The sequence below is a fragment of the Lepidochelys kempii genome, chromosome 6 (genome assembly GCF_965140265.1).
Source record: "Lepidochelys kempii isolate rLepKem1 chromosome 6, rLepKem1.hap2, whole genome shotgun sequence".
Classification (NCBI taxonomy): Eukaryota; Metazoa; Chordata; order Testudines; family Cheloniidae; genus Lepidochelys; species Lepidochelys kempii.
The window spans coordinates 102,975,996-102,999,338 of NC_133261.1; the positions used below are offsets into that span (position 1 = coordinate 102,975,996).

At 45.1% G+C, this 23,343-nt stretch overlaps 1 protein-coding gene, 1 long non-coding RNA gene and 1 other non-coding gene across 5 annotated transcripts in view; 2 read left to right on the plus strand and 1 right to left on the minus strand.

Moving 5' to 3' along the window:
• The window catches only part of DGLUCY (D-glutamate cyclase), a 104,293-nt gene that overhangs the window by 44,773 nt on the left and 36,177 nt on the right, over positions 1-23,343 (plus strand). For all 3 annotated transcript variants that reach the window (XM_073349432.1, XM_073349431.1, XM_073349433.1), the window contains exons 7-10: positions 1,148-1,345; positions 8,353-8,613; positions 9,196-9,295; positions 11,601-11,749. In XM_073349432.1, coding sequence (XP_073205533.1) covers positions 1,148-1,345; positions 8,353-8,613; positions 9,196-9,295; positions 11,601-11,749 — 708 coding nt within the window. The remainder of the gene's footprint in view (positions 1-1,147; positions 1,346-8,352; positions 8,614-9,195; positions 9,296-11,600; positions 11,750-23,343) is intronic.
• The window catches only part of LOC140913307 (uncharacterized), a 40,260-nt gene continuing 20,079 nt past the window's right edge, over positions 3,163-23,343 (minus strand). The window contains exons 2-3 of the long non-coding RNA XR_012159530.1: positions 6,126-6,282; positions 3,163-3,989 (exon numbers count right to left, since the gene is read on the minus strand). This is a non-coding gene — a long non-coding RNA (uncharacterized lncRNA). The remainder of the gene's footprint in view (positions 3,990-6,125; positions 6,283-23,343) is intronic.
• TRNAI-AAU (transfer RNA isoleucine (anticodon AAU)) lies at positions 11,252-11,325 on the plus strand. The gene has a single exon. It is a non-coding gene; the product is annotated as a tRNA-Ile (tRNA).

The following is a 23,343-nucleotide window of genomic DNA, read 5'->3' on the forward strand; positions in this document are numbered from 1 at the left end:
ACTACTGTGAAAATTTAACTCAATAACAACAACAAAATGCTTAAAAATAAACATCTGTATTCCCTGTCAAAATTATTTTAAAAATCTAATTTTGCCAAGCCTACTTATTTTACAATATAAAATAAAATCAACTGAAACAAAACATTCTGATTTTCTCAAAAAAATCCATTTTGACAGATCCAAAAAAAAAATTTTCCTGAATTTTCTTTCACAGAGAATTTCAAAAATTTGGCGGTTTGTTCCAAATCACAACAAAAACAAACTTCAGGATTCTTTGTGAAACAGCATTTCCATTCTCCACACAGCTCTGCACTGCACCTTATGCAGACATTTATATTTAATGCAAAGTGAGGGCACAGTGGATGTGAAATGATTGCAAACCTAAGTGGCAGTGTTTTACATTGTGTCTAAATGACTACACATTATTTTTTTAATGCTTCTGCAAAGTGAGTTTAGTAACATGGACTAGAGCAGTGCTTACAGAAGGTAGGCTGCCTCTCACACACATTTACTATACATTAAATTCACATATACTAAAGAAAGGCAATGTTGTTTAGTGTTTGTTCTGCAGAACTGCGTGACTGATTATATTTTAATCCCAGCTGTACCACTGACATTGTATGACTGTAGACAAGTCACTTGTACCTAAATTGACAAAACTATCATGATTTAGGGTGCCCCACTTGAGACATCTAAGACCTGATTTTCAGATTAACTCCATTGGGAGCTGCAAGTTCTCAGTGCCTCCAAAATCAGGTTCTAGATCACTCAAGTTGGGTAACAAAAGTGGGGACACTTCTGAAAATAAAAGCCTGATCATCTAAATATGTTTTCTTATAGTCTTAAGTGAAAATGCATTCGGCTGATCCATAAGCCTACCTTTCTTTCCTCCAGACACGTGCACGTGTGTGTGCGTGTGTACACACACACACACACACACACAAACGTACAATGTTACCTATGTATATATTTGATTAGCTCCCTTCACATGTCACTTGTCGTAGATTGTAGGCTCTTTGGGGTAGGGACCATGTATATGTTTTAGGATGCAACTTTTCTATTATTCTTATCGTTCTGGTGCTTTATCAATAATATTTATTTGTTATTGGTATAGCATATTGAGTTGAAGTTTTTCCATCTATTGTAGAGTCTCCTCTGGCTTTTACACATTCTCCTGGCTGCATGTTTGTTACTGACCTGAAGAATGAGGATGCTGCAGTTCATAACTCTAAAGAAATCCCGAAGGTCCACTGCATTTCTCAAAATCCTTTGCATTATAGCATTGCATCAGAAACAGCTGTACAAAAGATAAGAGAACTAGAAAGCCTAATTGGAGTTGATCCAGGTAAAAAAAAAATTTTTTTCTTGAGTTATTGAAGAATTAATAATTCTGGAAACATAGGATTTGTCTTACTAAATTAGTATGATCCATTCCATTCATTTAGATATTGCACAGTTGACGTTAAATAGTAAACATTTAAAGGTAATTCCAAATGTTACAAAGAATTCCAATGTTAGATTATTCTGATTGAACATTGTTAATTCTTCCCTTCCACCTTACCAAATGGACTACTTTGGGACAGCCTAAGGTACTGGTTTGCACCGGATAAAGGGAGGCATCAATTCAGTTCCCATTCCTGGTCTCATTTTCAGACTCTGAGTTCTAGACAGTCAGGCCTGGTGGTTAAAGCAGTGTCCGAGAACAGATATCAAGGGTTAAAGCTGGAAGTAGAGTTGGGACCAGGCCGAGGGCAGCACTGAAACTGGGGTCCAGGAACAAACCATGAGTAAGAACTGGGGTCAGAGTCCATAGATATGTCAACTCAGGATCGTAGTCAGAATTTGGAAGCAAGATGAAGTCGAAGCTGGGCTGGAGCCAGTCCAAGGGTCTGGGAGTCAGGAGCTGGGTGCAGGGCTGGAGCAGGTCAGGACCGGGGCTGGAGCAGGCTAGAACAAGGCTGGGGCAGGAACAGGGATAGTATCAAGGGAAGGCTGGAAGCATAAGGAATCTGTAACACCCTGAAGCAGCAGGAAGATTCCTAGCCAAATGGTGCTGTTGCACAGACCAAGTTGTGGCTCTGGTGGGGAGTGTGAAATACCTATGCCTGGGAGTCATCTGCCCCTGCCCTGGGTAGGCTGTTGCATCATGCCTGAGAGATGAGTCACGGCAGGCTCTGCTGGAGGGGTGAGTCATAGCTGAGTGAGCAGCCCTGGTCCAGCTGAGGGGTTGCCTTACACTCATTTTCATGCTATCTTGTACTGCTGACCATCACTGAAAACAGTAGGCCGATTGCACCTGGCTGCTGCAAGGTGATGTGAGAACTAGCTTGTGGCTCTCCACAGGAAGAAATCTAGTTACTGTATATAAATAGGGCCCTACCAGTGCTTAATTTGTAATGAAAGAGGAGCTGGGGCTCAAGCAATTAGGTGCCGGGGCTCAAGCAATTATTTACTTTCATAACGGACTTGGCAAGGTTTACCGGGCTCAGTCCTGGCAAGTCCTGGCACAAATTTAGCACTGGGCCATACCAAATTCATAGTCCCTTTTGGTAAATGTCATGGTCATAGGATTTAATGAAATTTCATGGTTTCAAATATTTAAATCTGAAATGTCATGGTGTTGTAACCATGGGAGTCCCAATTCAAAAGGGGGTTGTGTGTGGGTGGGGGGGTGGCAAGTTTTTGAAGGGTGGTCACAGTATTGGCACCCTTACTTCTGCACTGCTGCTGACAGCAATGCTGCCTTCACAGCTGGGTGCCCAGCCAGCAGCTGCCACTCTCCAGCATCCAGCTCTCAAGGCAGCAGTACAGAAGTAAGGGTGGCAATACTATATCATGCCACCCTTGCTTTTTGTGCTGCTGTTGGCAGTAGTGCTGCCTTCAGAGTTGGGCTCCTAGCCAACAGCCGCTGCTCTCCAGCTGCCCAGTTCTGAAGGCAGCGCTGCTGTCAGCAGTACTGCAGAAGTAAGAATGGCAATACTGCAACCCCCCCTACAATGGCCAGATTTCATGAAGGAGACCAGATTTCATGGTCCATGATGCATTTTTCGTGGCTGTGAATTTGGTAGGGCCCTATATATAAATGAATACTAGTAGGAATTGCTAGTACATGAACTGCAGAGCTGCTAAACATACTGGCATCAGCCCTGGAATAATTCCCTATGTGAGATGATGGTGACAAGGGGTACTGCATCCTTTAACAGCTTTTCAGTACCATTTCACTCCTTCATATATAAAGTGTGCTGGGGATTTTATTTGTCTATGTACTTTTAAACACTGACTTCTTCTGAATTGAATAATATCTTGCTTTGCTTAAATGTGCATGTACAACAAGTTTGGGGAAGGCAATATGCTAAGATCAGGTATTGTATATCTTTCCTGTTCAGTACTTCAGCTTACCTTTCTGCTGTAGCACAGACCAGAGTTTAGTTTTTTCAGGGCTTATACAGAATTTAATTTCTGATAGAAGGAGAATGACACAAACTCTAAAGGAAAATTTATGAACTAAATATCTATCTATGAATGCATAACAGTTTACCTATAACCCTTGAAGTAACTGTGAACAATGTCAACAACTCTTTTAAGGGTTTTTCCCCAAGTTTTAGTACTGATTACTTTTGCAAGTCTCAGTGCAAAATATAATTATGTACACATACATACATACATACATACACTCTTCTGGGGTTCTTTTCTGGGAGATTTTACCCCTCTCAGTCTCTGTAGAATGGTGTCCAAACCCTCTGTAGAGCATGCAAGCAAGCTCCTTGAAGTCTGGGAAACAAGTGATAGTCCCACAGTCTCCTTAAAACTTCCTTTGAGTCTCCAAAACAACAGTCTGCAATTTGCACAGCCTGCAACAATTTTAGTTGCCTTCTTCTTCTCCAGATCTGGCAATCAGTTTGACCCTGAGCATGTGGAATACAGATAGGGACCACACATCTTGAATAACTTCCAGTAACAGCAAGTAACCTCCATTTCCTCCTGGTAGCCTAGAAGGGAGGGAATATGGCAAGTACAGGGGATGAGTGTGTGTTCTTTCCCTAGCATGGAAGCCAAAAATGCAGGTCTAGGGTGCGGTTAGTGTAAATCATGGGGATAGTGCCTCGAATGTGCTCTGTACTGGCTCAACAACACATATCCGATACATCCCTGCCCCATACAGATTAAATAAGCAAGATATACAAACAGGAAAATTCCATCTGATTTTCTGTCTCTTGTGTGAGAACAAAACACACTCATTGCATTATCCCTGTGTGGTATGTTGGGCTTAGCTGATGGGCTCCAGTTGGTCCCTCTCTCGCCACCCTCCCTGCATGTATGGACTGAGGATGCTTGTGCACTGTTAGACCTATAGAAACAAATTACATGATTATAACAAGAATGCTAACATCCCCCAGGTATTGACTGTGCTCCCCTTTTATCACTGTGCCTCCCAGTGACAGCGACAGGAGAGACATCAATGGAAATGTGGTGCCATCCCCCTCGTGACACCCTCTTAAAATTGCTCCTGTTTACAGACATTGCTGCATTTGAGCTGATTTCTCTCCTCAAGCCAATAGTGTGATTTTTATCAGGCCAACAACTCTCATCAGAACAAAGTCCTTATCATTCTATTTACACTCACTGTGTCTGCTTCCTGGTAGGGCAAGTTTGATGAAGTAACAGGCCATGGCACCAGAAACACCCACCTACCCAGGACTGTATTCATTGCAGAATTATTGTGGGCCAATATGCATTATTGAAAAAGGAAAAATGGTTCCCAAGAACTGGGAGGGTCAATGGAACGTTGTCACCTCCACATCTGGGTCTTTGCTTTGTCTCATTTTCTAGGTTTATCTTCCTCAGTCCCTGCCCACATCTTTCATTTTCTTCCCAGCTTCCTTACCTTTACTTATCATAGACCCGTCTCTCATCAAAACTCCTAGCCCACAACACTACTGAATTGAGCAGACATTTTGAATCCAAACCACGATCTGTTTCCAAATTTCCCCAACAGCTCCCTCTTTATAAAGAGCTGAGCAAAACTACAGTAACTCCTCGCTTAACGTTGTAGTTCTGTTCCTGAAAAATGTGACTTTAAGTAAAACAATGTTAAGCGAATCCAATTTCCCCATAAGAATTAATGTAAATAGGGGGGGTTAAGTTCCAGGGAAATGTTTGAAGTGGTGAAGTCCGAGGATGGAAGAGGGTGGGATATTTCCCAGGGGATGCCTTACTGCTAAATGATGAACTAGCAATTGTCTGAGCCATCAAGGGTTAACTCGTTGTTAATGTAGCTTCACACTCTACAAGGCAGCATGAATGGAGGGAGGGGAGACAGCATGGCAGTCAGAGACACACACCCTGTGTGTGAGAGAGAGATGCACATTGCTCCTTTAAGTACCTGACCCCACTCTTAAGTACACTGCCTTTTTAAATTAACCAGCAAGCTGAGATGGCAGCTGCTGCCAGGAAGCTCCCTCCGTCCTGAGCCCTGTCGTGTGTGTGTCTCCTGTTCTATGGAAGATGGGATAAGCGGGGTGCAGGAGCAGGGTGATGCCCTGACATGAGCCCTCCTCTTCTCCCCCCACCCCTTCCTGCACAGCAAGCAGGAGACTCTGGAGAGCAGCTCCAAGGCAGAGGGCAGGAGCAGCACATGGCAGTGTGGGAAGCGACAGCTGAACTGCCAGCAATTGATAGCCTGCTGGGCGGCTGCCACACAGGAAACTTAGGGGAACGGGGAGCTGATAGGGGGTCGACCCTGGTTCCAAGCCCCTATCAGCTAGCTGCAGCGGGCTGCTCTTCCTGCAAGAAGGGGACACAGCAGGCAGCTGCCAAACAACGTTATAAGGGAGCATTGCACAGCTTTAAACAAGCATGTTCGCTAATTGATCAGCAACATAACAATGTTAACTGGGGCGACTTTAAGTGAGGACTCACTGTACCTGAGCCAGCCCTTCTATCCTTTGGGGTGAAAGAAATCTGAATCCACATCTGAATATTGCACCTTAGCCCCGTCACCAACAATGACTCACCCCTTATGGTGGATCAGGGACTCCTTCCAACCTCTTCTTTCCTCTCCCCCTCTGAGTTGCAGATTGGACAATTGTCTCCATAAACCCCCAAGTCCATGCCACTGCACTTACCTAATGGGAGGTGATGTGCTTTTCTGACCATCTGCATTCCTTTTCTCTTTCACGTCTCTGTATCAGTAGTGCTAGGGCTGCAGAAAAGGTTATTGGCTGCTCCTCTCCTTCAACCAGACTGACAGTGCAGAACAGGGATTGGTCCTGACACAACCTACTGGATAGATGAGGTCATCAGCATTCTGATATCCAGTCAGAGGCAGATTAAGCTATTGTGGGGCCCAGGGCTGGAACAAGTTGGGGCCCCTCCCCACTCCTTCTGCCTACAATCCCCCCCACACACACACACACACACTCCTGGCAGGGAAATGGGGTTGGGGCGCGGGGGCTTGTCCCGCCTCGCTCCCCCACCCGGCACTCCTGCCGGGGAGCTGGGTTGGGGTGTGGGAGCTTGTCCCACTCCAGCTTGTCCCAGTCGGCACTCCTACAGGGCAGTGGGGTTGGGGTACAGGGGCTTCCCCTGCCGGCCCCGTGTTCCTGCCAGGGAGCAGGGTCGGGGCAAGGGGGCTTGCCCCACTCCTTGGCAGGAGCAGCAGGTGGAGCAGGGCAAGCCTCTGTGCCTCAACACCACTCCCAGGCAGGAGCTCCGGGTGGGTGGAATGGGTTGGGATGTGGGGGCACACATTTTTCCGGGGCGCTGGCCCCATTTGGCCCAGTGGCAAATCTGACCAAAGAAATCACTGCATTTTCACTGACCACACACTCATAGTTCCAGTCCCACTCCCTCTTCCCAGATAGCTCCAAGCAACATGGGGCTCAATCTGACTGTTATTATTTAACATTCATCGTGCAGTATGGCCTAAAGGCCATAGTCAGGTTGGTCTCTGTTGTGCTAGGCCTGGTATTCCATTTTCTTCCAGGGGATTGAGTTTCTTACACTGGACTCACAGCCTGTTAATTGCACACTCTCCCTCAAGCCCCATCCCTCAATACCTCAACCAGTTCAGAAAGAATTACTGATTTGGCCATTATTCAATAAATCTATGATGAAGAAACAGGTTAGAGCAAACAGGTTTGGACAAGTTCAAATGATATTGTCCCTTTCCCATTTAGGAGACAGCCCCTAGCCACAGTGTGAAATGCCCGCTTACAAATCGATTGCCCTGCCTTGTCCTGCTGCAGTTTTTCAGTGTGTACTTGTGAGCGCATGCATGAGCCTGCGTTTAAATGTATATCTATGCATTTGGACATGGATTGTGCTTGATCTTGTTTGTGTAAAATGACTGGGGTCTGGATCTACTCAACCTGACTTTGTTCTTTACAGAACAACTTTGGGCCAAGACGCCTGAATTATTGAAAAGGGAAAAGTGGCTCCTGAATGGGAGGATCAATGAGCAAAATCCCTTCTGCCCCAGAGTCTCTCTTGTCATATTTTCTAGGTTTATCTTCTGCATTCCCTTCCCACATCTCATATTTTTTTCTCATTTCACATCACTTACCAAAACTCCTGCCCCCAACACTTCTGAATTTAGCACTGATTTTGAATATGAGCGTGGATCTGCTTCTAAATTTATCCACTCACTCAGTATTTATAATGAGCAGAACCAATACCCATTGGCTTCTTCTCTATAAAAAATTGAAATGAAGCCCTCATCCATTTGGGGTTTCAGAAATCTGAATCAAATCTGCAGTTCAGCTTAGTCCGGGCTGAGGGAGGCTTCCCAACCTCTCCTTTTTTGTAAAGGGACCACTAGGTACAACAAAAATAACACTCTACTCCCAGGACTACAGGCTAGAAACCTGCTGCTTTATTCAAATGCATCTCAAACAAATTTAGTTTGTGGGGGTATGGAACTCCCAGTGACAAACATGATGTAGGCAGAGGTAGAGCACGGCTCCATTCCCTAATATTTTGGGTAACTCATTTACCCAACAATGACCACTTTATGACATCCTTCACAAGCGCACACATCAGTAGTGATCCCAGTAGCGCTGCAGAATGGACAATAGTCTTCACAACCTTCTATAAATTCATTCAGGAGACTCGCTGCACTTACCTAGTGGGAGATGATGTGCTTTGCTGATGGTCTCCATTCCCCTAATCTGTCACTATCTCTGGATCAATAGGGATAGAGCCTGGCAAAGGGTTGTTGGCTGCTCTTCTCGTCCCTGCCAGGCACTTTGACAGTGGTGGACAGGGATTCGTCCTGACAGAACCTCTTGGAGGTATTAATATGCTAAAAATCTAGCACCGTCTTTAAAAAAGAAAATTGTTTTTGATTTTTAGGAGACCGGGGAGTGAAACATTTGCGCTGCCAGGATGAGCTGCTAAAGACTTGCCTCTCCCTTTCACATGCCCGATCAGTGCTGATAACCACTGGATTTCCTACTCACTTCAACCATGAGCCACCTGAAGAGAATGATGGACCTCCAGGAGCCATTGCTATGGCAGCCATGTTGCAGAGCTTGGAGAAACATGTTGTTATAGTAACAGACCAGAGAGCCATGAATTTGAATAAAAAGATTATTGAAGATGCTGTTCAGCAAGGTAAAACATGCAGTTAGGCAACAAAGACTGTTAGCTTTTCAGTTTTAATTTGCTAATCTGGTTCAAGATCTATTTCAGTGCAATCTCTAAATTAGATCAGGCCTTCAAGAAGTGCTCTAACATATAGACAAAAAGGGCCAGATCCTCACCTGGCTAAATCAGCATAGCTCCATTGACTTCACTGGAACTATACTGATTTATACCAATTGAGCATCTAGTTCGTAATCTTTTGAAATCCATCTAGAATCTTTCTTCCTATTACCACTGCATTTTGAAATTTAGTGTATCATCAAAAAGGAGGAGGTGAGAAGAGAGCTTATTTTTAAAGTGTCTTCATCCCTGCACATCATCGCACTTTTGTCGGTCCAGATAATGTCTCTGGACTCTGGCTTGTAGCTCTGATTGTGCAAAAGCTAAGGATGGGCAACTAGTGCAGTATTTCCAGCTGGGAAATATTGTCTTATACAATCATATGTTTGCAAGAATCACCTTACAGTTCTAACTGTTCTGTTCTTTTAAAATCCAAGCTAAGCACACAAAAAATGACCTATGGAATCCATTTTGTATTTTTGTTTGCTCTAGGGGTACTGAAGACACCAGTGCCTCTATTGAGTTATCAGGGAGATGCTGCAGAGTCCGCTTTGATGTTTTTGTGTGAGAATGGGAATCTTGAAAGACCCAGGTATGTGTACTAAGTTCCTGAAAATAGTAGCAAGGAGGCTATGCAAAGTCATAGTGAAAGGAACGGCTCTGTTCACAGAAGATATAATGATTGCAAGCAAAGCTTTGAAGTATGAAGTATCTGCCAATCAAATTGTTTTGTTCCTCTTTTTAAATGACTATGTTTTTATAAAATATATATTAAGTAAATATTACAATAGCAGTTGAAGGTCTGAAATTAAAGGAAGAAAATTCTGAGTCAAACACTCCACTCTGCTGTAGTATTGCAGTGCATGTGAAATACAGGATCCCACATTATTCTGAGACCTCTGCAATCCTAATGCACAACAGGAAATGGGGAAGGAAGTACATTACTTTGCACTTATATGGCACCTTTCAGATGAAAATCTTAAAGAGCTCTACAAACATTCATTAACTTACTTTACACCTGTGAAATGCTGTGTACATGTGTACAAATGCTGTGTACAAATGTACATCATTATACCCATCTTATCAATGGGAAAAGTAGGCCACAGAGAGATTAAAGGTCTTTCCAAAGACTATACAAAGTCCAGTGGCAGAGTCAGGAATAGAATCCTGGAGTCCGGGACTGTAGTCCACTTTCATCCATGTTCAAATCTTTGATGATCCATTTTATTCCAGTATGGAAGATCCTGCTATCTGTTTTTAATAGTCTGAAAAAGATCCTCATTGTCTTTAGACACCCCAGCCAAAATTTTTGAAAAGTGCATGTATTTCTGAAAACTCATTCAAACTATGTAAGTGCAAACTCTGATGTGCACGAAAACCCCGATTTGAACATGCATATATTTAGGGTTTGTATACATGCATTGGAGTTTGCACTAAAATGTCCATACATTGAATATGTGGCCAGCAACTTACCCTTCCTTTTAATGGACTTACTTGGGGGGGGAGGTGATCTTGAAGTTTCTCTGTGTAGAGGTGTATAATAAAGTTAGCAGCCAATTCTCTTTAATAAGGGCTTATCATCTAAATATATGCATCTTCAGTTCATTCAATTTCCCTTTCTTTCTATGGGTCAATAAAAAATGTAATTTCAATAACACCCTGTTTTTCATTTACACTAGGCTCAAGAGGATGCTTTTATAATTGAACATAAATCAGCTACAGCTGATTTGTACCTCAATAGATCACATAATCCTAGGAGGCTAAACTGAATATTTTTTCATGTTGGAAACTCAATTGCACAAGGAGAAATACGATCACAGTGTGTATTAGTCGATATCATAAAACCACTTAGTAACTTGGGACAATTGGTAGCCTCTATTCAGTAGAACTGGAGTAGTAGGGTGTTGCACATTAGGCCTGAGGTATATTGGCAGAGCTCTGGGGCGAAAATCCTAAACAGGGACTGCCTAAAACAGAGCCTACCTGCATGCTTCCCATCCACATTTACAAGCACCAAATTTGTCAAAAATCTTAAACAAAAGAAACCAAATAAATGGGTAACTTACAAGCAATATAGTACTTTAAATAGGAAATTATGAATAATAAACTGGACTTGCCAATATCCCTATGTGAGGTGCTACCTACTTTTTAACTGAGGCACAGAGAGGCTAAAGCCCAGATCCATAAAGGTATTTAGGTCCTAACTCCCATGGATATAAATAGGAGTTAGGTACCTAAATATCTCTGAGGATCTAGGCTCTAAAGTGGTTCACCCAGTCCTCCACTGGGTGGAGAAGGATTTCAACTCTCTCTCCATTCATTGCTGGCAGTTTGAAGGGGCTGCATTAAAGCTACCAAGAAAACAAACCAAATATTGAAAACAAAATGTATAGGCCCAAACTCAAGAGTGAGATAAACGGCGCTGTAAATTACATGTTGGGTATAAGTTGGTGGGAAAATAGATGTACAGCAAGTGGTCCAATCTGGCATTCAGAGGCTTTGCAAAATGAGTGTAACTTGCACCTAAGAAGACAGAAGTGAAGCATGTGGCTGGTTAGCTCAGTTGGTTAGAGCGTGGTGCTAATAACGCCAAGGTCGCAAGTTTGATCCCCGTACGGGCCACCGTGCAACATTTTACACGGGGGAGGGATAGCTCAGTGGTTTGAGCATTGGCCTGCTAAACCCACGGTTGTAAGTTCAATCCTTGAGGAGGCCATTTAGGGATCTGAGTCAAAAATTGGGGATTGGTCCTGCTTTGAGCAGGGGGTTGGACTAGATATCTCCTAAGGTCCCTTCCAACCCCGATATTCTATTCTAAAAGCAACTGACAGAAAAATGTAAGATCTAAGTTTCGCAATTCGCCCCATTAACTAATTTATCACCTTGTCTCTGACTAGATTTGATCATCTGATAGCAATAGAACGTGCAGGGATGGCTGCTGATGGCAATTATTACAATGCAAGGAAAGTCAATATTAAGCATCTAGTGGATCCCATCGATGAACTGTTTCTAGCTGCACATACCATCCCTGGAGTCACAACAACAGGTAAGTGTGAGACTGTGGCATCTCCTCAATGATGAGAGAAAGGCAAAACATAGAAAAGGAAGGGAGGATAAAATAGCAGCCAGCTTCCAAAAGACTACTTCGGGACTGCCACTGTTTGTCTCTGCCAAATTGAAAGGACCAGCTAGCCAAAGGCGGCATGCAAGCTGATTTTCAGTGGCACTCATGCTGCCCGGGCCCTGGCCACGAGTCCGGGGGGCTCAGCATTTTAATTAATTTTAAATGACGCTTCTTAAACATTTTAAATACCTTATTTACTTTACATACAACAATAGTTTAGTTATATATTAAAGACTCATAGAAAGAGACCTTCTAAAAATGCTAAAATGTATTACTGGCACGCAAAACCTTAAATGAGAGTGAATAAATGAAGACTTGGCACACCACTTCTGAAAGGTTGCCGACCCCGGCATACTCTCTACTCAAGTATCTGAGCCACTAACGAAAATAGGATTGACCCCTGTGAGACCACCCTAGATATGACCTCCTATTTTGACAGTGAACCGTTGGTAACTACTTGTTGAGTATGGTCTTTCAACCAGTTTTGCACCCACTTTACAGTAATTTCATCTAGGGACCACATTTTCCTAGTTTGCTTATGAGAATGTGGGACTCTGTCTAAAGCCTTACTAAAAATCAAGATATATCAAGTCTACAGTCTCCTCCCTATCCACTAAGCTAGTAACCCTTTCAGAGAAGGAAATGACCTGGCATGATTTCTTCTTGACAAATCCTTGTTGCCTATTCCTTGTAATCTTATTATCCTCTAAATGGTCACAAACTGATGTTTAAATTTGTTCCAATATCTTTCCAGATATCTTAGTTAGGCTGACTGGTCTATAAACCACCCCCGGTCCTCTTTGTTTCCATTTTTAAAGATAGATACTGTTGTATTAATTTTGATGGAATATATGGGTCCGAAGACTCAAAGATATTAACATGATCCTGAAGCTGTTTAACATTAAACAGTTTTAAACAAGATTCGGGGTTGGATATACAGAGACACAGCCTGCTTAGTACCATGGCAAATACACCATTAAAAATCCTTTATCTTTTATTAAAGATACAGAAAGAAGGAAAAACAGTTAAAGCATTTGAAATGTAAAATATTAAGTATGGCTTTCATTTAACCACAACCCTTGTTCCCTTTCCCTTAGCTGAAGAAAGTTTTTAGAAGGAACTCCCCGTTGTTTGACAGTCTCTTAGATGGTATTAAAGATGGTAACTACTGTTCATTTGGGGAAAAGAGAAGAAGTTAGTTGAGAAGGTCTGGAGCTACTGGTGTCAGTCTTGTTTCTGAAGTCCAGTTCATCTTCGAGGAGTGTCCTTGTGTGTGCTCCACTTTAAGTGTTTTGGTGCCCCTGCGCTGGTAATTGGAGATTTGTAGTAGCCGTGCTCGGTTGGGACACACATGCATCGTCCCTGTCTCATGTTGCCTGAGGTGGTTACATAGCATTGCGTGGCCAACCCCCCACTCAGTTCCTTCTCTACCACCTTTGGCTTTAGTCAGAGCACTTAGCAGCACCTCTTTATTGAACTTAGTTCACACAGTGTTTATTTAGATATAGCCTTCTGTCCTCTGTTTTATTATTTTGTTATTTTTTAAAAAAAAAATTCTCTCAGGATAAGTTTCAATTGTTAGTGACCCCTTAGATTAGAGCTGTTCTCCCCTGAGGGAGAAAGCCCCTCTCAGAGGGGTATGTCCAGATCCCTGGGTTTCAAACACTGCCTGACATTCAGACTTTCGATTCCTATCTCGGATGGGCATTTGCAGTGTGTTCACTGCCTGGGCGAAGCACGTATACCACAGAAGTGTGCACACTATGATAAACTGAGAGCCCACACCAGGAAAGCCAGAGAATTACAACTAAAACTCCTTATGATGGAGAAATCCCTGCACACAGAGTCAGAACCTGAAGCACAGACTCCCCCCTGGACAACTGTCTCCCACAATAGCCTCTGATAGAGGCTCTCCCATGGTGTCTCAGGCAAAGGAGCACACTGCTAACTACTGCGACAGGAAGTGACCTATCTTATACAACTCGAAGCAGTACCAGTTCAACACAGGGAAAGTGGTTTTTACTCACATTACTTTCTACCTCAGAAAAAACGGAAGGACGGAAGCTCATTCTCTACTTCAGACAGCTCAACAAATTTATGATTTCCAAATTATCACAATAGCAGCCATAATTCCAGCGCTGGAAACAGGGGCTTCGTTCTCAGCCCTCGATCTCCAGGACACATATTTTCATATAATGATACAATCCTCACATAGGAAGTTTCTCAGGTTTACCCTCAGAACAGAACATTTCCAATATAGGGTCCTGCCCTTCGGACTATCCATGTCCCCGTGGATCTTCTCAAAAGTCCTTGCGGTGGTCGCGGCTCATCTCGGAAGATAAAGAATTACAATTTTTCCTTATCTCAACAACTGCTTACTGACAGTGCCAACCTAACAAGAGACAATAGAGGCTACACAAAACATGGTAGGTCTGGGACTACAAATAAATATACAAAAATCAACATTGATACCTGTACAAAAACTGGAATTCATTGGAGCCTACCTCAGTTCTCTGAAAGTTACAGCCTCCCTGCCTCCGCAACATTTCACAGCCTTATGCAATCTCATCTTCACAGCAGTGAACAGTCCCCAGATCTTGGCCAAGACTTGCCTAGAATTGCTGGGTCACATGTCAGCAACAACATTTGTCGTCAAACACACCAGGATACATATGCGCTACCTGCATGCTTGGCCCTGTACTGTCTACATCCCAAACAGATATCATTTCCACAAATGCCTCACCATGCCAAAAAAAGTAAAGGTCTCCTTACATTGGTGGACATGACCAACCAATGTTTGCTCAGGGTTCCCTTCGTCCAACACCTTCCAATGATAATAACCACCACGGACGACTCCCTCTTAGGTTGGAGAGAATACCTGAATGCCCACACTGTCCAAGGCCTCTGGTCCTCGGCAGAATCTCTCCTCCACATAAATCTACTGGAGCTATGGGCAGTTCGCAATGGGTGTTCCCATTTTCTCCAAATGATCAAGAACAAAACTGTGACGAGTCCCCCTCGGGGTGCAACATGGAACCGGGGTACCACTGATCCCTCTGACTCCCCAGCCTGGGTTCACTCTCACACACTGCTGCTGTGACAAACTGCAGACTGCTCCCGGTCCTACACTCCAACCATCATTCACACAGGCAGGGACACAGCCAGCTGCAGTTACATCCCGACACTCGGGAGCGGGCACATCAAAACAACCACAGCCTATGCTGCCACCTCCTGTCAGCATAGCACAATTGACAGGTGCACCCATACAGACAACAGCTCCACAGCAGCCAAACCCACCATTACCACATCAATGGCACCAAGACTGTCAGCACCACAACAGTTCTTCCTTCCCAGACCTCACTGTGTCCTCGACACCCGTCTCTCCCATTCTCGGCACTGAGATCACCACAGCACTGTCAGTACCAAGAGCCGCCCCACCGCTCCACTGCCATCTGCTCCCCCATTTTTGAGCGATGACAAGGATGAGGACAAGGGAGAGACATACCTTTGCAAAGCTCTTCCCCTGCCCGCGAAACGATCAAAGGGATGTACTATACACCACATAAGGAGTACTATACGGGGGGCCAAAGAACAGCAGTGGTACGGGCACCCATGAATGGCACCTATGCCCTTCCCTCCACAGTGGCAGTATTGGGCCCCATGGATGGCATATCCCCCACACCACCTCAAACCTCCTAACCACATAGGAAGGGTACATAGCAGTCACTTGGGACCGTCGTACCGGGACCATCTGAGCCCCTTGAAGAGATGACGGGAGAACAGGAAGAAATCTCTGACCAGGATGTTGAACCAACAACCCATTTTTCTCTATCGTCTCTGGACGACACCATCATGCTCCCTCCTCCCAACGTGGGGGATAATTTTAGACATTTCAAGGATCTCTATAGGAGAGTTACAGATTTCCTTGACATCTCACTGGAGAAAGTGCAGGAGACATGCATGACATAAGCTTGTTTACATCTTGCAACCATCAGCATAATCTAAAATCACTTTACCCATGAATGATGCAATCATGGAACCTGTCAAACACATCTGGCAGACCCCTGCAACAATCACTCCAACCTGCAGGAGGTCCAACAGGAAATATGTCCCTGCAAAGGGAAAAGTTTCTTTTTTCACATCCCGCACCAAACTCCCTGGTGGTGGATGCTGTTACTGAAAGGGGCAGACAATCATACCTCAAAAACACACCGTATGACAAAGACTGGAAGAGACTCGACCTCTTTGGCCAAAAAGCTTGTTCCTCACTGATGCTTCATCTTAGAATTGCTAATTACGAAGTGTTATTAGCAAAATATGACCACACAAATTATGGCAAACTATCAGTTTTTATTGAATTTCTCCCTGAGGAGAAAAAAGAGCAATTTGGTGCACTCATTTCCAAGGGCCAACTGATCTCCAGGACAGCACTGCAAGCTGCCCTAGATTCAGTAGCTACAGCTGCATGATTTACAGCCACTGCAGTTGTAATGAGAAGGGCATCCTGGTTGCATCTCTCTGGCTTCCCGAAAGAAGTGCAAGCAACAGTGGAGGACCTGCCCTTCCAAGGGCCCAAACTTTCCGCAGCCAAAACAGATGAGTCTCTGCATGCCCTCAAGGACTCGCGGGTGACTCTGAAGTCCCTGGGTATCTATACTCCTAGGACAAAGAGAAGACAAGGAACAACAAGAAAGACAGCCCACAATGATTCCTGTCCATACCATATGCACAGACACACAGGCAATTGGAGCCACAAGCCCAGAAACAAGACGCCCAAGCAGACAACAACCATCAAATCAATCTACCACGTCTCATCAACCATCTGCCAGGCAGCAAGTTTGAGATGTTGTTCGAGGGCCCCAGACCCTGCAACTTCAAACACTGAGAACTGCTACCATCTCCCAGCCATTCGGAGACGGTTTAACTCCCTACTACCCAGTCTGCCAATCCATCACTACAGACGGATGGGTGGCTGGAGATAATTGAAGTTAAATACTCCATCCCTTTTACTTCCAACTTCCACCCTCCCTCCTCGTCCCTCTTCAGGGACCCCTTTCACAAAGATCTACTGCGTCAGGAGATAATCCACCTCATCCATCTAGGAGCAGTAGAACCGGTATCAACATAATACAGAGGGACGGGTTTCTACTCAAACTACTTCCTCACACATAAAAAAGCAGGAGGATGGAGGCCCATTCTCCCTCTCTGATGGCTCAACAAATTTGTCAGAAACTAACACTTCAAGATAGTGACACTGACCATCATTATCCCAGCGTTAGAAAGAGGGGACTGGCTCTCGGCCCTCGACCTCCAGGATGCATACTTCCACATAACAATTCACCCATCACATCAGAGATTTCTCTGATTCGCCCTCGGACCAGAGCACTTCCAATACAAGATCCTGCCCTTTGGACTGTCCCCTGCTCCCCAAGTCTTCTCACAGGTACTTGGAATAGTTGCTGCACACCTCCGCTAGAGAGGAATCATGATATTTCTGTATCTGGATGACTGCTTACTGAAAGCAGTGAATCGACCAGCGGCAGCAGAGGCTACCCAACAAACAGTAGATCTCTTTACGCAATTAGGTCTCCAAATAAACACACAAAAATTGACCCTCACACCAATACAGGAACTGGAATTCATCAGGGCTTATCTCAGTACACCCAAGGCTTCAGCATCTTTACCAGGCAATGTTTTCTTACTCTAACAAATCTGATCACCATATCACTGAACAGTACCCAGGTAACAGCCAGGACTTGCTTGCAATTAATGGGCCACATGGCCACATCAACCTTTGTCGTCCAACACGTGAAGCTACATATACGAATCCTACAAGCTTGGCTCCGTACAGCTTATTCCCCACAAAGGCACAGTATAAACAAACACCTCACAATATCAAGCAAAGTAAAAGACTCACTATCCTGGTGGACACAACCACACAACGTATGCCTAGAAGTGTCTTTCACCCAAACCCCTCCTACATTGACTATTATGACCGATGCATTCCTCATAGGTTGGGGAGTACATCTGAACTTGTGCTCTACTCAGGGTCGTTGGTCCCCAACAGAAGCCCAGCTTCACATAAATCTACTAGAACTAAGAGCCATTCTCAATGCATGCACCAACTTTCTACCCATAATCAGAAACAAGACCATACAAATTCTCTCAGACAATTTAGCACATACGTTCTACATAAACAGACAAGGGGGTGCACACACACACTCCCTGTGTGCAGAGGCCATGCAACTTTGGCACTGGTGCATCCTGCACAACATCCATATTGTAGCACCATGTCTGCCCAGATGTCAAAACTCTATGGCAGATGCACTCAGCAGGAACTTTTCTCAGGACCACGAGTGGGAATTCGACATCAGGGTTCTCCACAACATATTCAGACAGTGGGGATTCCTCACAGTAGACCTCTTTGCAACAGAGCACAACACCAAATGCCCACAGTTTTGCTCCAGGGCCAGAATGGGCCTTCACTCCTTGGGAGACACCTTTCTTGTCAAATGGGACGCTTCCCTCCGATACTCCTTCTGTGCCATTCCCCTAATGGCACGAGTGCTTCACAAGATCAAAGAGGACGAGGCCACAGTAATACTATAGCCCCTACATGGCCTCATCAAACATGGTTCCCCTACATTCTCAGATTGTCAGCGTGCAGACCTCACACCCTTCCTCTCCTACCTCGTCTCCTGTCCCAGGACTCAGGACTAACCCTGCATCCAAACTTGGAGATGCTCCACTTCAAAGTGTGGTTGCTGCATGGCTCCAGGGACCTGAAAATGACATGCTCCAAAGTAGTACAGAATATTTTATTAAATAGTTGCAGACCGACTACCCACCACACATACTTACACAAATGGAGACATTTTGATTCCTGGTGTCACACAAAGCAGACCACATCGGTATCTGCGCCCTTATTTTTTATTCTGGATTACCTGCTTGAACTTAAGAGATCAGACCTCTCTATTAGCTCAGTCGGGGTACATCTCTCAGCCATAGCTGCTTTACACTATAAGATGGATGGCGCATCAATTTTTGCACACCCCACCAAACGTTTTCTGAAAGGCCTCAACAACATACCTTGAAATCCACACTCCCACTCCACCTTGGGACCTCAACTTAGTTCTGCGGGGCACCACCAGACATGCATTCGAACTATTAGCCACTTGCTCACTTCTGCACCTGTCAATGAAGGTGGCCTTTCTAGTTGCCATTACATCCACAAGACGAGTGGGGGAACTAGGGGCCCTCATGGTTGACCCACCCTACACAGTATTTTCCAAAGACAAAATCACTCTCAGACCGCATCCCAAGTTTTTACCTTAGATCACCTCCTCATTCCACCTCAACCAACCCATCTACTTACCATGTTCTATCCTAAGCTACACCTTCAATGTTCATAGGGCCCGGGCTTTTTACACAGATAGAACAAGGTCATTTCGCAAGTCCCTGAAATTATTCATTTCAATCTTGGAACGATCAAAAGGAGATGCCATATCCAAACAGAGGCTCTCCAAATGGATTTCAGAATGTATCAAACTGTGTTACCAGCAAAAGAATCTGCAACCCCCTCTAGGGATTCCAGAGGGGCAATGTCAACTTCGATAGCTTTTCTGAACAGTGTTCCCATTACAGACATATGTAGAGCTGCGACCTGGGTCTCTGCTCATACATTTACGCAGCACTATGCATTAGAGCAGCAGGCAACATCTGATGCTTTATTCAGACTCATCATATTATCCTCTGCCACGATTTCAACTCCAAAGCCCCTCCCTTCCATTGAAGGGCACTGTTTTGAAGTCACCTAAAGTGGAGCACCCACAGAGACGTCACTCGAAGAAGAAGAGAGGGTTACTCACCTTGTGCAGTAACTGAGGTTCTTCGAGATGTGTCCCCCCTGTGGGTGCTCCACAACCCTCCCTCCTCCCCTCTGCTTAGGAGTTTCTCACTATCCTTTGCAGTAGAGAAGGAATGGGGTGGGGAGGTTGGTCACTGTCATGGGGCGACGACTCACCGCTGCGGCGCCTCCTGCTGGTTGTCCAGGGAATTGGCTCTTTTCAGCCAGGAGCGCCTTCTGCCGGTCGGTGTCTCACCTGCCGCTGGCCCCGTGCCCCTCCTGGACCCCGGTGCCCTTCTAGATTAGGGTTCTGCCCCCTGGCAGTACCCCCTCAGTCTGGGTCTCCCCTCCCCGGGGGAACCCCTAATCCGTTATCCCTCCCTTGCCTCAGTGGCTGCTGTCAGTCATCGTCTAGCCCCCGCTCCCTGGGGCAGACTGCAGTCTGTACCACTCATCATGGGCAAGGGGGGTCGGACCAGCTGCCTCTGTCTAGGTCTGGGCTGCTCCTCTGCAGCCTTAGCATACTTATAGAGTCATAGATATTAGGGTCAGAAGGGACCATTATGATCATCTAGTCCAACCTCCTGCACAACATAGGCCACAGAATCTCACCCATGCACTCCTACGAAAAACCTCTGTCCTATGTCTGAGCTATTGAAGTCCTCAAATCGTGGTTTAAAGACTTCAAGGAGCAGAAAATCCTCCAGCAAGTGACCCGTGCCCCATGCTACAGAGGAAGGCGAAAATCCTCCAGGGCCTCTTCCAATCTTCCCTGGAGGAAAATTCCTTCCCGACCCCAAATATGGCGATCAGCTAAACCCTGAGCATATGGGCAAGATTCACCAGCCAGATACCCAGGAAAGAATTTTCTGTAGTAACTCAGATCCCACCCCATCTAACATCCCATCACAGGCCATTGGGCCTATTTACCATGAATATTTAAAGATCAATTAATTGCCAAAATCATATTATCCCATCATACCATCTCCTCCATAAACTTATCAAGTTTAATCCTAAAGCCAGATAAGTCTTTTGCCCGCACTGCTTCCCTTGGAAGACTATTCCAAAACTTCACTCCTCTGATGGTTAGAAACCTTCATCTAATTTCAAGTCTAAACTTCCCGATGACCAGTTTATATCCATTTGTTCTTGTGTCCACATTGGTACCGAGCTTAAATAATTCCTCTCCCTCTCTGATATTTATCCCTCTGATATATTTATAGAGAGCAATCATATCTCCCCTCAACCTTCTTTTGGTTAGGCTAAACAAGCCAAGGTCCTTGAGTCTCCTTTCATAAGACAGGTTTTCCATTCCTCGGATCATCCTAATAGCCCTTCTCTGTACCTGTTCCATTTTGAAGTCATCCTTCTTAAACATGGGAGACCAGAGCTGCACACAGTATTCCAGGTGAGGTCTCACCAATGCCTTGTATAACGGTACAAAAACCTCCTTATCTCTACTGGAAATACCTCGCCTGATGCATCCCAAGACCGCGTTAGCTTTTTTCACGGCCATATCCCTTTGGCGGCTCATAGTCATCCTGTGATCAACCAATACTCCAAGGTCCTTTTGTGGGCCTTTACCTTGGCCTGCAGCCTGGGAGCTCCCCAGCTCCCTCTGCACTTCCCCAGCACTGCTCTGCCCTAGGTACCCTCCTCAGCTTCCCAGGCAGCCAGGTCCTCCTCTCTCCATGTAGCTACAGAGTGTCTGTCTCAGCTCCTGGCTAACAGCCCTCTTATAGGGTCAGCTGTGGCCTGATTGGGGCGTGGCTCCACCTGTGGCTACTTCCCCCAATCAGCCTAGCTTTCCTTCAACTGTAGCCCTCTCTTAGGGCTGTTTTAAGCCCTTCGAGGCATGGCGGGGCCACAGTCACATAGCGCCAGTTAACCTCCTGAGGCGGCGTGAGACGGGGACTGTGCATGGGTGACCCAACCAAGCACTGCTACTACAAATCTCCAATTACAAGCGCAGGGGCGCTCAACACCTAAAGTGGAGCACCCACAGGGACATACATCTCAAAGAATCTCAGTTACTGCACAAGGTGAGTAGCCCTGTTGACAGTGGTCAATATGGGGATGCCAGGGTGTCACAAAAACCATCAAAATCTTCACAGACAGTGTTGCCTGTATGTTTTATATAAACTGGCAGGGTGGGGGGGCACACTCATAATTCCTATGAACAGAAGCCATACTACTTTGGATCTGGTGCATCAAACACAATGTCGACATCTGAGCTGCGTATCTACCTGGATGTCAGAACACCACTGCAGATGCCTAAAGCAGAAAATTCTCTGAGGAATATGAGTGGGAAATGAATGATCAAGTACTAAACAATATATTCAAATGGTAGGGATTTCCAACAATAGACCTCTTTGGGATGACAAAATGCCAAATACTCACAGTTCCGTTCCAGAGCAGGATTGGGTCCTTGTTCACTGGGAGATGCCTTTCTCCTCAAATGGAATGCACAATTGCTCTACACCTTCCCCCTCACCCCATTTCTATCACGAGTGATACACAAAATCAAAACAGACAATTCCAAAGTTATAATAGCCCCCATATGGCCCCACTAACCATGGTTCCCATACCTTCTGAAGATGTCTGCGTGTCCACCATGCACTCTCACTTCCTGCCCCATCTCCTTTCACAAGACGCAGGTCAGATTTGCCATGCCAACATCATAAGACTTCACCTCAAGGCGTGGCTTCTCCATGGCTCCAGAATGACAAATTGACCTGCTCAGAGGAGGTACAGGACATTCTGTTAAATAGTCGCAGTTTGACTATATGACAAACGTATCTACAGAAACAGAGGTGTTTCACTATAGGTTGCCAAAAGGAACAAATTACAGCCATCTCCGCGCCTCTACCGCACATACTGTATTATGTATTACAACACAAGAAATCGGTCTCTCCATGAGCTCCGTTAGGGTAACCTTGAAGCCATCCTGGCATTTCATCATATGGTGGATGAGTTAGCCATTTTCGCCATGCAACCACCAAATGTTTCCTCAAGGGCCTCCGTAACATATACTCCAAAATACATTCCCCTACATCTGCACGGGAACTTAATCTAGTACTATGGAGTCTTGTCAACCCACCGTTCGATGCAGTGGCAACATGTTCGTAACTACACCTTTCTATGAAAGTAGTCTTTCTTGTCGCCATTACATCTGCTCAACGAGTGGGGGAATTTTGATGATAGTGCCCTCATGGCACATCCACCATACACAACATTCTTCAAAAATAAAGTCACACTGAGACCCCACCCCAAATTCCTACCAAAGATTGCCTCCTGATTCCACCTAAACCAACCCATACATCTCCCCTTGCTCTTCCCAAAACCCCATGGGAGCAAATGAGAAACACTACTCCACAAGCTGGACATCAGAAGGGGTTAGCTTTCTATATTGAAAGAACAAAGCCTTTCCAGAAATCATCCAATTTATTCATCTGCATCGCAGAATGCCCTAAGGGAACAGCCATCTCTAAACAGAGACATAAGAACGGCCATATTGGGTCACACCAAAGGTCCATCTAGCCCAGTATCCTGTCTTCCAACAGTGGCCAATGCCAGGTGCCCCAGAGGGAATGAACGGAACAGGTAATCATCAAGTGATCCATTCCCTGTCATTCACTCCCTGCTTCTGGCAAACAGAGGCGAGGGACAC